The sequence below is a fragment of the Mustelus asterias genome, chromosome 12 (assembly GCF_964213995.1).
Source record: "Mustelus asterias chromosome 12, sMusAst1.hap1.1, whole genome shotgun sequence".
NCBI classification, from domain to species: Eukaryota; Metazoa; Chordata; class Chondrichthyes; order Carcharhiniformes; family Triakidae; genus Mustelus; species Mustelus asterias.
In genome coordinates, this window is record NC_135812.1 from 28,117,330 (window position 1) to 28,130,622 (window position 13,293).

General features: G+C 42.3%; 1 protein-coding gene across 2 annotated transcripts in view; it reads right to left on the bottom strand.

The window, feature by feature from the left end:
- Window positions 1-13,293, bottom strand: part of dhrs11a (dehydrogenase/reductase 11a) — a 99,995-nt gene that overhangs the window by 14,410 nt on the left and 72,292 nt on the right. For both annotated transcript variants that reach the window (XM_078224972.1, XM_078224973.1), the window contains exons 3-4: window positions 5,460-5,554; window positions 940-1,069 (exon numbers count right to left, since the gene is read on the bottom strand). In XM_078224972.1, coding sequence (XP_078081098.1) covers window positions 940-1,069; window positions 5,460-5,554 — 225 coding nt within the window. The remainder of the gene's footprint in view (window positions 1-939; window positions 1,070-5,459; window positions 5,555-13,293) is intronic.

Consider the following 13,293-nt stretch of genomic DNA (forward strand, 5'->3'; position numbering starts at 1 on the left):
GCTGGGATGGGGAGGAAACTAAGTAAGAGAGTTCAGGGATTATGGGTGCAGAGCCAGGGGAAAGAAAGAGATCATTGTCCTGGGGGTATGGTGTGCAGGTGGGGGTGGTCGGTAGAGAGATGGATTATAGGCTAGATCAACCAAAGTGAGGGAATTGGTACATTTGCAGAAAAGTCTGCAGAAAAGCCTCCTGCTCCTCCTGGATCCGAAGCTGTGCTGTGAATGCATTCATCGGATGGATCAGCATGTCTGTCTCCATTTATTAGCTGGGTTTTATGAGCCCCAGATAACCTGATGAAAATGGATTTTTTAAAATTAAAAACTGTAAAATGTCAGCCCCCTGACTTCTTAAAAGCCTTTACTGGCTGAACTACCTTCAGAGTAGATTGGTCCTGCTCCCACATCTCCCACCCCCACTTAAATTGGAAAAGGTTGGACTAGAAATATTTTATACTTCATTCTTCACCCACACCCAATACCCCTGCTCTTGAGGGTTAAACACAACTCCCCACATAACTTCAGGACCTGAAATACAGATTGGAATTGATCATTTCTTTTAATGACTATTTTAAGAACATAAGTGACAGGAGGAGTAGACCTGCTCTGCACTCAGTGTAATCATAGCTGATCTTACTTTTTAAATTACTTTCATCACGAGTACTTCAAAAGAACATGTTGAAGGAAGAGAATGATTTTAAAATGTATAATATTACCGAGGATAATTTAAAGACTAATGGATAAATAAATGACCATGGCCACCACATACAGACTTCAAACAATTGGAAAGCACATGGCTGAGTAGTTAAACATGTTGAGTTACATAGTATTTTGTTAAAGAGACCAGGAGAGTCCGAGGTTCAGCCCATAATTACCTAACCAATCACGGGGTTAAGTTTGACAAGGGTCTTCCTCTTTCATTATAATTTGTGCAGTTCTTACCGTAGCTCTTATGTGCGTCTTGGCTTCTCGGAGCTCTTGCCTTAACCCCTCGGTCAGGGCAGTTACTGCAAACTTTGTAGCGGAGTAGAAATGGGTGGCTGAGCCTGGGGCCACTCGGTGACCACTCATACTAAAATGGGGAGAAGAAATGGAGTCAGGTCTTCTACAGGACGTAAAGTGCCAAATAAAGCTTATAGACAGGACCTGGAGAAATGCACGTACCTACACAAGTCAGTTGCATAAACATGGATTTATTTCATGGAATGTAAGGTGTGCAAATGAGAATAGGCACAATTACATTTACAAAACAAAACTAGCTGTTGAAAGAGCATCTTCAGACAGGCTATTTCCTATAATATTGGACTGTCTTTCTAAAAGTTTTCAAGAGAGAATAAAAAAGGGGGGGAAAAAATCATGTGCTGCAGAATAGGCCATGTGCTTTTGCAGGAACTGAGCCCAAAATCATCTCTTTTTTGGATGCTTAATGAATTATAACCAACAGTAGCAAACATAGCCCAAGTAAAGCATGATGCAGCAACACCTTGTGGATAACTTGCAAGAGCGATATGGAATTGACAACACCACAACAGTCACAACAAGGCAAGTTTGTGCAGATTTTAATCGAGACTCTTTCAGCATTCCCTCACGCAGAACAGTATCCAGAGATTGATAAAAGATAGTCGTGGTTTTGATAAGAATTGTGGCCAACTATTAAATTGGCACCAATATTTCTAGGCACTAAATTATAGCATTTTCTATATAAGCATTTCACAGTGGGTTGCTTCCTCACAGGAAGTACAGTTTAAACACTTGATGATGTGGGAGTTTAATAGTGGTCAAGTGGATGTGTGATATAAATATTTAAACTGCATGCTGCCTCGAAATTACCAAACACCAATTGTATTGTTGCATAGATTTAATATAGAGGACAAATTGCTTTTAAAAAGACAAATGACAGTCCCATTTTGGCACACAGACTCAGCTTCTCTTGCCAACGTTCATTATTGGAATGACAGATTTTAGATCACAGGTTTGTACACAAATAGACTCCAGTTGTTCTTAAATTCTTCATTTAAATATATCACAAAATGGTTACAGCACAGGAAGAGGCCATTCGACCCAACATATCTGCACTAGCTCTCCAAATGTGCAAATCGAAAGGAGGCAGGATTCGTTCAAGACTCCGACCCTCGTGACAATACACCATATTATACCAGGACAGTTTGACGTATGAACACAAAAATGTGGCACTTTTGTTGGAGGCAGAAGGAAGAAGCGGCTCACAATACTCCAAGAATCACAAAAAAGAAAACTGAGACTTGAGGATGAATTGCATTAACAGTTTAAAAAGTAACAAAAGCTCTTCTAATATCTGCCTTGAAATGTAATAATTCACAGCAATGACAAGCATGGATTTTGCTCTTTGCTATTGTACAATGTCAGACTTTAAAACAAAACAGCACCTTGAGGCTTCAACGGCAGCTGACCTTCCCCATTACGCAAAACCACTTCATTTTATTGCCCATTGCCACAGATCTGGAAATACCTTCTGCAATAAATCACCGAGTAACAATCCGGGTACATTAGGTACATACACACTCATCTTTGAAGGTCAGAAGAATGTCACACACACAATGCTCCATTACCACAAAATTATTATTCATTTCCGTCTTTCAGCATAGAGACCTGAAATCTAACTAATAATAAACCAACAACTCAATTAATTATTTTATGAGTCAACAAGAAGATTATCATTCACAGATTAAGGAAGTGATACTTTTTTTTAAACATATAGTTGTGAGGCAAACTAGAGAGTGAATTGATTGCAATTTTGCTTTGCTCAATCAGCCTCTGCATTTAATTATTTAAAACCTTTTTATTCTCTATGATGAAATGCAGCAACAAGAACAACTGTATTTATATAGCACCTTTAACATTGCAAATTGTCCCAAGGTGCTTTACATGAACATTCTCACAGAATTTTATACCAAGCTACAAAAGGAGATATTAGGGCAGACTTGATCATACGGTAGGTTTTAAGGACTGTTTCAAAGGAGAGAGAGTGAGGCAGTGGAGCTTAGAAGGGACAAATTTCAGCCCTTAGGATATTGGTACTTGGATGCCTTCAATAGTTGAACGATTAAAATCAGGGTTACTGAAAGGACAGAACCTTAAGAGTATTGATAGGCAGAGGGATCTGGGTGTCCAGGTACACAGGTCACTAAAAGTGGCAACGCAGGTGGACAAAGTAGTCAAGAAGGCATACAGCATGCTTGCCTTCATCAGACAGGGCACTGAGTTTAAAAATTGGCAAGTCATGTTGCAGCTTTATAGAACTTTAGTTAGGCCGCACTTGGAATATAGTGTTCAATTCTGGTCGCCACACTATCAGAAGGATGTGGAGGCTTTGGAGATGGTACAGAAAAGATTTACCAGGATGCTGCCTGGCATGGAGGGCATTAGCTATGAGGAGAGGTTGGAGAAATTTATTTTGATCTCACTGGAACAATGGAGGTTGAGGGGCGACCTGATAGAAGTCTACAAGGAGTATGTGGGGCATGGACAGAATGGATAGTCAGAAGCTTTTTCCCAGGGTGGAAGAGTCAATTACTAGGGGACATAGGTTTAAGGTGCGAGGGACAAGGTTTAAAGGAGGAGATGTACGAGGCAAGTTTTTTTTTTACACAGAGGGTAGTGGGTGCCTGGAACTCGCTGTCGGGGGAGGTAGTGGAAGCAGATACGATAGTGACTTTAAAAGGGACATCTGGACAAATATATGAATAGGATGGGAATAGAGGGATATGGTCCCCGGAAGGGTAGAGGGTTTTAGTTCAGTTGGGCATCATGGTCGGTGCAGGCTTGGAGGGCCGAAGGGCCTGTTCCTGTGCTGTAATTTTCTTTGTTCTAATTGGAAGAGTGCAGATATCTCGGGGTTCGAGGAAAATGCAGCCTGTCAGGAACTCTTCAGATTGCCATTCACCTCGGATTTAGTTCAACCTGATTAGGGAAGCTGGTGCCCTTTGCCCACTTAGTTTGGAGGTAAAACTGCAGTCCGTGTGAATTGGGAGAGGTTCGATTATGTCATCGAACCCCAACCTGCATAAATAAAGGACTCTTTTAGTTCAGATGGGTAGCTTAGCTACCCGCCCAGAAAAAAAAATACAAAACCGTAAGATATGGGTGGGTATGCTGCTCGTTTCCTTTTTAAAACTACCTACCCGTCTGCTTTCTGCTATACAGTTCATCCCAGTGTGTTTCACCCATTGGAAAATTCTGGTCTAAAAGTATTCCTATGTCACACAACCCACCACCACTGCCAGCAAGAACAGTGAATTTAGCACTCAGCCAAAACTCCATTCCCCGCAGCAGGGCCGGAGAATCCCAGCCACGTGCAGGGTTGGAGAATTCCAGCCTGTGTCCCACTCTGATTTTTAAGACAAGGGCAAATAATAATAATAATGTATTTTTGGCTCTACTCAATTTTCAAAAGAAACTTTGTTGAGAAGCAATGTGATGAGAGTAAAAATACTTTCAAAAGTAGACAATTCTCATTAGCTGCTTCCACTGAACCCAGTAACTATTAAAGATGCAATGTGGTGTTGTTTCCCATTACAACACTGGAAAGTTTAACCGGCTGGTGCAGAAAGGATTGAAAAAATTATCCAAAAGGATTTCATAGCCATGAATTGGCGGGACATATAATCGGGACTGTCTGAGGTTTTGTACTGCTAGCCCATTCTGAGATGATCATTAAACATCATATCACCTTCCACGCCACTCTCTTAAATCACCCTCACTTCAGTTTATGGAGATCAACGTAGCACATTCCCAGCATTATATATAATCCAGCAGTTAGTATATTTCTTTTTGACTTTTACATAAACATTTAATAATGAAAGCAGTCAGTCTGCTGTTTCATTTGACTTACTCAGATTGTGTACACATGATTTAAAAATAAAACTTGAAACAGGAGAACATATGTATTTAGTAGGACAAAGTTTGACAGTACTATGGTTTCATGTTAATATCAAAACATTTGTCCAAAATCCTCTTCAGCAGGTGGCAATAAATTGACGGCCTGAATATTGTACTCTTTCCAAGATTCAATCAGGGATCATCTGGACTAACATTACTTTACCTACAATCTGATTCATTTGTTATGATGTGGAAATTCTGAAACGGACTTCATTTTCTGGAAAGGGGATATTTTGTTCAGTGTTACCTTAATGTTGGAGGTTTGGTTTTTGGGCTGCTTACCAGTGAGACTGCATACGTCAACCACAAGGTACATTTTGTTATTAAATGGATACTGTGATGATACTGCTATGGAATAAAAAGGGAGGTGAAGAAAATTCAATTCTCTTGAAAATGACTCTTCTTATATTAAGTGTTATATTCAACACAAAATGTGAACCCAGTTTCTTCCTTCACAGTTGCTGCCAGGCATGCTGAGTATTTCCAGCACTTGTGTTCAGATTTCCAGCATCTGCACTATTTGACATTTAATTTAATTATCTTACCTATTAATGTTAATAATGTGTCCATCATCGATATTCCGCTCTTTCATTGATTGGTAGGCCTCTCGGGTGCAGATAGACATTGCTATCACGTTAACCTGAAACAAAGATTGGAGACATAAGTTCATCACCCTGACAGATGACCTTCTACAGATTCACATTTGAAGATTCTTTGGTAAAATCTACCACAAATGTCATAATTTACAGTCAGCTAATAAAATTTTGATAGGTTCCAAAGGAGTAACAAATGATTATTTTTAAAGCTTTGAACACTGAGTATTACTGTCACTGGAATCATTGTCAATAGTACTGAGATCCTACCTTGGGGGTATGGTGTAAAATAACTTTTCATTGTCAACCAATTTTAAAGCCTAAATTTTTCTTTTTAAAATAAATGAAAGCTTGGGAGAGCTGCCCCCACAGAATAGTCAAGCAACAGCCTGACATAGTTATACTTACGGATATGATTCTGTCAATGTCCCAAACTCCTCCATTATGATTACTGAGTGTGTAAATTTCACTGAAAGGATAGACTGACCAGAGGTAGGGTATAGTGGCAAACATTTGGAAGGTAATGGCCCTGGGAGCCCTCACGTCAACTCCAGATCCAAGAAGTCGCTTAATTTTGGGTCCAGTATGGATGAGGAAAATGTTCTCTACCAACTCCTATCACTCTCCTTTAGCTGGTGAATTGATACTTTTCCATGTTGAACACCATTTAGAAGATACACATCACTAAAAATAGCGACAGTTAATAAAGCAATAAAAAAAAACAAAGCACCAAGGCTCACTAAGGGAAAATTGAAAAGCAGAGAAGTTACGCCAAACTAGCATTGGTGCACAGTGAATCTACACTGGAATACTGCAAACATCTATTAGGATTTCTATTAGGATGGAGGGTTATAGGTAGGCCTAAAAGGTAGGGATATGTTCAGCGCAACTTGTGGGGCCGAGGGGCCTGTTTTGTGCTGTAGTTTTTCCAAGTTTCTATCTCTTGGTCTCCTTATTGTAAAATGGATAAAGATGCTAGAGAATGGTAAATCTGTGATACCAGGCAAGATTGAACAGATAGGTCGATTTTCTCTAGAAAAGAAAAACAGGATAGATATATTTAAGATTATGAAAGGGTAAACAAGGAGATACTTCCACATGCAGGGGAGTTTTTTGTGCCATAAATAATATGTATAGAATATTCTCTGGACGAGTTCCCCATCAAGGATGGTTTCACAGACTGAGGTGATGAATTCAGAACATTTGCTGCTGGACTACTTTTGTGGCAGGTGCTGAGAGAACTAACACAAGGGAATAACCTAATTGACCTTGTCCTCACCAATCTGCTTGTCCAGATTCATCTGTCGATGACAGTATTGGCAGAAGTGACAACTGCACAGTCCTTGGAATCTCAAGTCATGTTGCATGGCATTACCAACATGCCAACAGCTCAACACTAGACATGCATGATCAGCTGTAGCTCCTCTGCAATACTAGAACCATGCACCATCACAATCTAACCTCAACATCCCTCACTCCATTATCACCAAATTGAATAGTTCCTTCAACGAGTCAACTCAGATGTGATGGACCAAATGGTCTCCCTCTATGTTTTAAATTTCAGTGATCACAATCAAACCAGTTGACCAATCCTGGTTCAACGATAATTACAGAACAGTATTGTGGGAGCGACACCAGACATAATTGAAAATGAGGTCCCAATCTGGTGACGTTACAACACAAGACTTTACATATTTAAATGCCAAAAGCAGAATGCAATGGATGGGGATGAGAGATTCATAGAATCCCTACTGTACTGAAGGAGGCCATTCGACCCATCGAGTCTGCACCAACAACAATCTCACCTCGGCCCAAATCCCACAACCCCACATATTTTCCCCACCAATCCCCCGACACCAGGGTCAATTTAGCATGGGCAATCAACCTAACCCACACATCTTTGGACAGTGGGAGGAAACAAGAGCACCCGGAGGAAACCCACACAGACATGGAGAGAAGTGCAAACTCCACATAGACAGTAACACGCGGCCGGAATTGAACCTGGGTCCTTGGTGCTGTGCGGCAGCAGTGCAAACCACTGTGCCACCGTACCACCGCAATGGATCAGGATTGTGAAGTGGAAAAAGCTCTGCAGCCCTATCCATCCAGTAATGATGATTGACAATTAAGCAACTAATAAGCTCCATGAATATTCCCCATCCTTGATGATGGCTGAGCCTAGCATGAGAGCAAAAGACAAGCCAAGTCTGAAGTATTTGCAATCAGTGGCAACAGAAGTGAATGATTCTTCACAATCTCTGCCTTAGAGATGCCAGTCTTCAGATAATCAAATCAAGTCCACATGTATTGTGTGTTGCCTACCTGGTGCCAGAGTCCAGGATGTCACTGAACAGCTGCAGGTCATCCTGAAGGGGAAGGATGATAAAGCAGAGGTTCTGACACATGTTGGTAGCAATGACATAGGTAGAAAGAGGGATGAGATCTTGCATCAAGAATTCAGAGTTGGGCAGTAGTATAAAAAGTAGGACCTCTCAGGTTGTAACCTCTGGATTACTCCCAGTGCCACATGCTGGCAAGCACAGAAATAGGAAGATAGCGCAGATGAATGTGTGGCTTAAGATTTGGTGCAGGATGGAGGGTTTTAGATGTCTGGATCACTGGGACTGTTTCTGGGGAAAGTGGGATCTGTATAAGTAGGGCAATCTACATCTGAACCAGAGAGGGACTAACATCCTTGTGAGTGGATTTGCTCGTGCTGTTGGGAGAAGTTTAAACTAATTAGGCAGGGGGAGAGGACACAGATTGTTCGCAGAATAGGCACACAGAATAATACAGTAAAACATCAAGTCAAAGGGAGTACAGTTATATTAAGTTTCAAGGGAGTATGGCAAGGTTGGTGGGCTCCACTTTAATGCCAGGAGTATTACAGGTAAAATGGATGAGTTAAAAGGTGAGGATTGTGATGTGGAATTGTGATATAGTAGCCATCACAGATGTGGTTGAGGGAACGGCAGGATTGATAGTTCAACATTCCAGGATATAGAATCTTTAGGCGAGATGGGGAGAGGGTAAAATAGGAAGGAGGAGGCATTGCATTATTAGTTAAGGAGTCAGCTACTGCAGTAAGGACAGATGATATCTTGGAGGGGTCATCAAAGCTTTTTGGGTTGAGTTTAGGAATAAAAAAGGGGCAGTCACATTATTAGGTGTTTATTATAGACCCTCAGATAGTCAGCAGGAAACGAAGGAGCAAATATGTGCACAATTCATAGTCGTGTGTAAAAACAATAGCAATATGGCAATTATATTCGGTGATTTCAACTTTCCCAACATTAATTGGGACATACACAGACTTGGATGGAGTGGATTTCTTGAAATGTGTACAGGAGAAAGTTTTGAGTCAATATGTAGAGGGTCCAACAAGGGACAGCACAGTGCTGGGCCTAATTCTGGGGAACAAAGCTGGACAGCTGGTTGAGGTGCTGGTGGGGGAGCATTTTAGTGACAGCGACCACAACATGATACAGTTTAAGCTCGAGTAAAATAAGGCAGGATCTGGCCAAGGTAGACTGGGAACAGCAACTCGTAGGAAAATCTACAAAAGAACAGTGGGGGTAATTCAAAAAGGAAATGGGGAGGGTGCAGACCCAAGGGTGATACGAAGGAGTAATAAGCCCAGAGAACCATGGATGACCAGAGATATTCAGGATACCAAAGAAGCAAAAGAGGGGCTTTTAGGAGGTCCAAGGAGAGCAAATTAGCAGAGGCATTAGAGGAGTACATAAAGTGCAAGTTGGAGCTTAAGGCGGCAATTAGGAGAGTAAAGAGGCAATATGAAAAAGCTCTGGCTGGTAAAAGTAAGGAAAATGAGGATAACCAGGGAAAGAGTAGGGCCCATTAGGGACCAAGAGGGAGATCTGTGGTTGGCGCCAGAGGGCATCGGTAGAGTGCTGAACGAATACTTTACATCAGTCTTCACCCAATGAATGAGGATGACGGTATGGAACTTGGGAGAGAGACAAGGTTTTTGAGCAAATTGATATGGGGAGTAACAAAGTGTTAGAGGTGTTGTGTTGGTAGGCTTAAAAGTGGACAAATCTCTAGATCCGAATGAATTGTGTCCCAGGCTGCTTTGGGAGGCAAGGGAGGAGATTGCAGGGGCTTTGACCCAAATTTTTAATTCCTTCTTGGCCACGGAGGTATCAGAGAGCTGGAGAACAGATAAAGTAGTTCCGCTGATGAAGAAGGATTATAGAGATAAACCAGGGAATTACAGACCAGTGAGTCTCATGACAGTGGTAGGGAAACTAGTGGAGAAATTCTGAAGGAGAGAATCTATCTCCACTTGGAGAGGCAAGGTTTGATCAGGGATATTATTGCATTGTCAGAGGGAGGTCATGCCTAACAAACGTGACTGAATTTTTTGAGGAGTTGGCCAGATGCGTAGATGAGGGTAGTGCAGTTAATATAGTCTATATGGATTCCAGCAAAGCCTTTGAAAAGGTCCCAAATAGGAGACTTATAAAGAAGGCAAATGCACGTGGGGTACAAGGTAATTTGATGCGGTGGATTCAAGATTGGCTTAGTCATGGAGACAGAAGGTGATGACAGAAAGTTGCTTTAGTGACTAAAAGAGGGTGTAGAAGAGATTCACCAGGATGTTGCCTGGGATGGGACATTTAAATTATGGAGAGAGGTTGGATAAACTTGGATTTTTTTTGTTGGAGCAGAGAAGACTGAGGCGTGACTTGATCGAGGTGTTCAAAATTGTGAGGGGCATGGACAGGATAGCAAGCAGCTGCTCACTGTCTGTCACGAGAGTTCAAAGGGGCGGCACGGTAGCACAGTGGTTAGCACTGCTGCTTCACAGCTCCAGGGACCTGGGTTCGATTCCCGGCTTGGGTCACCGTCTGTGTGGAGTTTGCACATTCTCCTAGTGTCTGCGTGGGTTTCCTCCGGGTGCTCCGGTTTCCTCCCACAGTCCAAAGATGTGCGGGTTAGGTTGATTGGTCATGCTAAAATTGCCCCTTAGTGTCTTGAGATGCGTAAGTTAGAGGGGTTAGCGGGTAAATATGTAGGGATATGGGGGTAGGGTCTGGGTGGGATTGTGGTCGGTGCAGACTCGATGGGCCAAATGGCCTCTTTCTGCACTGTAGGGTTTCTATGATTCTATGAAATGAGTAGGAAATTTGGGGTGTACATGAGTGCAAAGAAAAACCTTTTTTTAACCCAGAGGGTGGTGACGGTCTGGAATGTGCTGCCTAGGAGAGTGGGAGGCAAGTTGCCTCAAATCATTTAGGTAGTACCTGGATGAGTACTTGACACGTCATAACATTCAAGACTATGGGCCAAGTGTTGGTAAATGGGGTTGGGTAATTCTCAAGTGTCGGTACAATTGGATAAGCCAAAGGGCCTCTTCGACAGAGTATTTCTGGTAGGAAACAGCCGAGTGAACTTGCTACAGCTATGCGCTCTAATAATGACCTGGTTGTCAGTGCTGAAGATCAGATGCTCCAGAACCAACCATGCTCCTAGCTAACCAATCCAGTACAGCCACAATACTAGCATTTACCAATATGAAAAATTAGTCAAGTACTTCCTGTTGACAAAGTAGTTGCATGCACCATGGTCAATTGCCATCCTATCAGCCTTTTGCAATTGTGAGCAATATGATGAAAGAAGTCAAAAGTGCTATCAAGTGGCACTTAGTCATCAATAAACTACTCACTATGGCTCAGTTTGGGCTTCAGAGTCACTCAGTTCCAGATCTAGTTATAACTTTGGTCCAGACAACATACCTAAATTTGAAGGCCAGCTGTCACTGGGAAAGTACTAGAACGTATTATAGAAACATAGAAGATAGGAGCAGGAGGAGGCCATTTGGCCCTTCGAGCCTGCTCCGCCATTCATTACGATCATGGCTCATCATCCAACGCAACAGCCTAATCCTGCTTTTTCCCCCCATAACCTTTGATCCCATTCACCCCAAGTGCTATATCCAACCGCCTCTTGAATACATTCAATGTTTTGGCATCAACTACTTCCTGTGGTAATGAATTTCACAGGCTCACCACTCTTTGGGTGAAGAAATGTCTCCTCACCTCCGTCCTAAATGTTCTCCCCGAACCCTCAGACTGTGACCCTTGGTTCTGGACTCCCCCCACCAACGGGAACATCCTCCCTGCATCAACCCTGTCAAACATCCTCCCTGCATCTACCCTGTCTAGTCCTGTTAGAATTTTATAAATCTCTCGGAGATCCCCCTCATTCATCTGAACTCCAGTGAAAACAATCCTAACTCAGTCAATCTCTCCTCATACATCAGCCCCGCCACCCCTGGAATCAGGTTGGTAAACCTTCGTTGCACTCCCTCGAGCGCAAGAACAAGCTTCCTCAGAAAAGGAGACAAAAACTACACACAATACTCAAGATTTTGCCTCACCAACCATGTATAACTGCAACACATCATTCCTGCTCCTGTATTCAAAACCTCTTGCAATGAAGACCAACATATCATTTGCCTTCTTTACCGCCTGTTGCACCTGCATGCTTACCTTCAGTGATTGGTGCATAAGGACACCCAGATCCCGCTGCACACTCCCCTCTCCCAATTTACAGCCACTCAGGTAGCAATCTGCCTTTTTGTTTTTGCTTCCAAAGTGAATAACCTCACATTTATCCAAATTATACTGCATCTGCCATTGATTTGCCCACTCACCCAACCTGTCCAGATCATTCTGAAGGATCTCTGCATCCTCGTCACAGCTCACCCTCCCACCCAACTTGGTATCATCTGCAAACTTTGAGATGTTACATTTTGTTCCCTCATGCAAATCATTTATATATTGTGAATAGCTGGGGTCCCAGCACCGACCCCTATAACACCTTACTATTACTGCCCGACAATTTGAAAAGCACCCATTAATTCCTACTCTTTTGTTTCCTCTCTGCCAACCAATTTTCTATCCATCTCAACGCACGTCCCCCAATCCCATGCACTTTAATCTTGCATGATAATCTCTTACGTAGGACTTTGTCAAACGCTTTCTGAAAGTCCAAATATATTACATCGACTGGCTCCATCTTGTCAACTCTACTAGTTACATTATGATAAATGTAGCAGGACATTTAGAAAATGACAAAATGAAGCAGAATCAATATGGTTTCAATAAAAGAAAAATGGCGTTTGACAAATTTCTTAGAAATCTTTGAGGATGTAATAAGCATGGTGAATTAAGGGGAAACCAGTACATGAAGTGTATTTGGAACTTCAAAAAGGCATTCGATAAGGTACCACATGTTGTTGTAAAGGTGATTTGGTGCTTCAGAAGCAGTCTGGAGGCTCATATGGTTTAATAGATTAATAGAACAGTACAGCACAGAACAGGCCCTTCGGCCCACGATGTTGTGCCGAGCTTTATCTGAAACCAAGATCAAGCTATCCCACTCCCTATCATCCTGGTGTGCTCCGTGTGCCTATCCAATAACCACTTAAATGTTCCTAAAGTGTCTGACTCCACTATCACTGCAGGCAGTCCATTCCACACCCCAACCACTCTCTGCGGAAAGAACCTACCTCTGATATCCTTCCTACATCTCCCACCACGAACCCTATAGTTATGCCCCCTTGTAATAGCTCCATCCACCCGAGGAAATAGTCTTTGAACGTTCACTCTATCTATCCCCTTCATCATTTTATAAACCTCTATTAAGTCTCCCCTCAGCCTCCTCCGCTCCAGAGAGAACAGCCCTAGCTCCCTCAACCTTTCCTCACAAGACCCACCCTCCAAACCAGGCAGCATCCTGGTAAATCTCCTCTGCACTC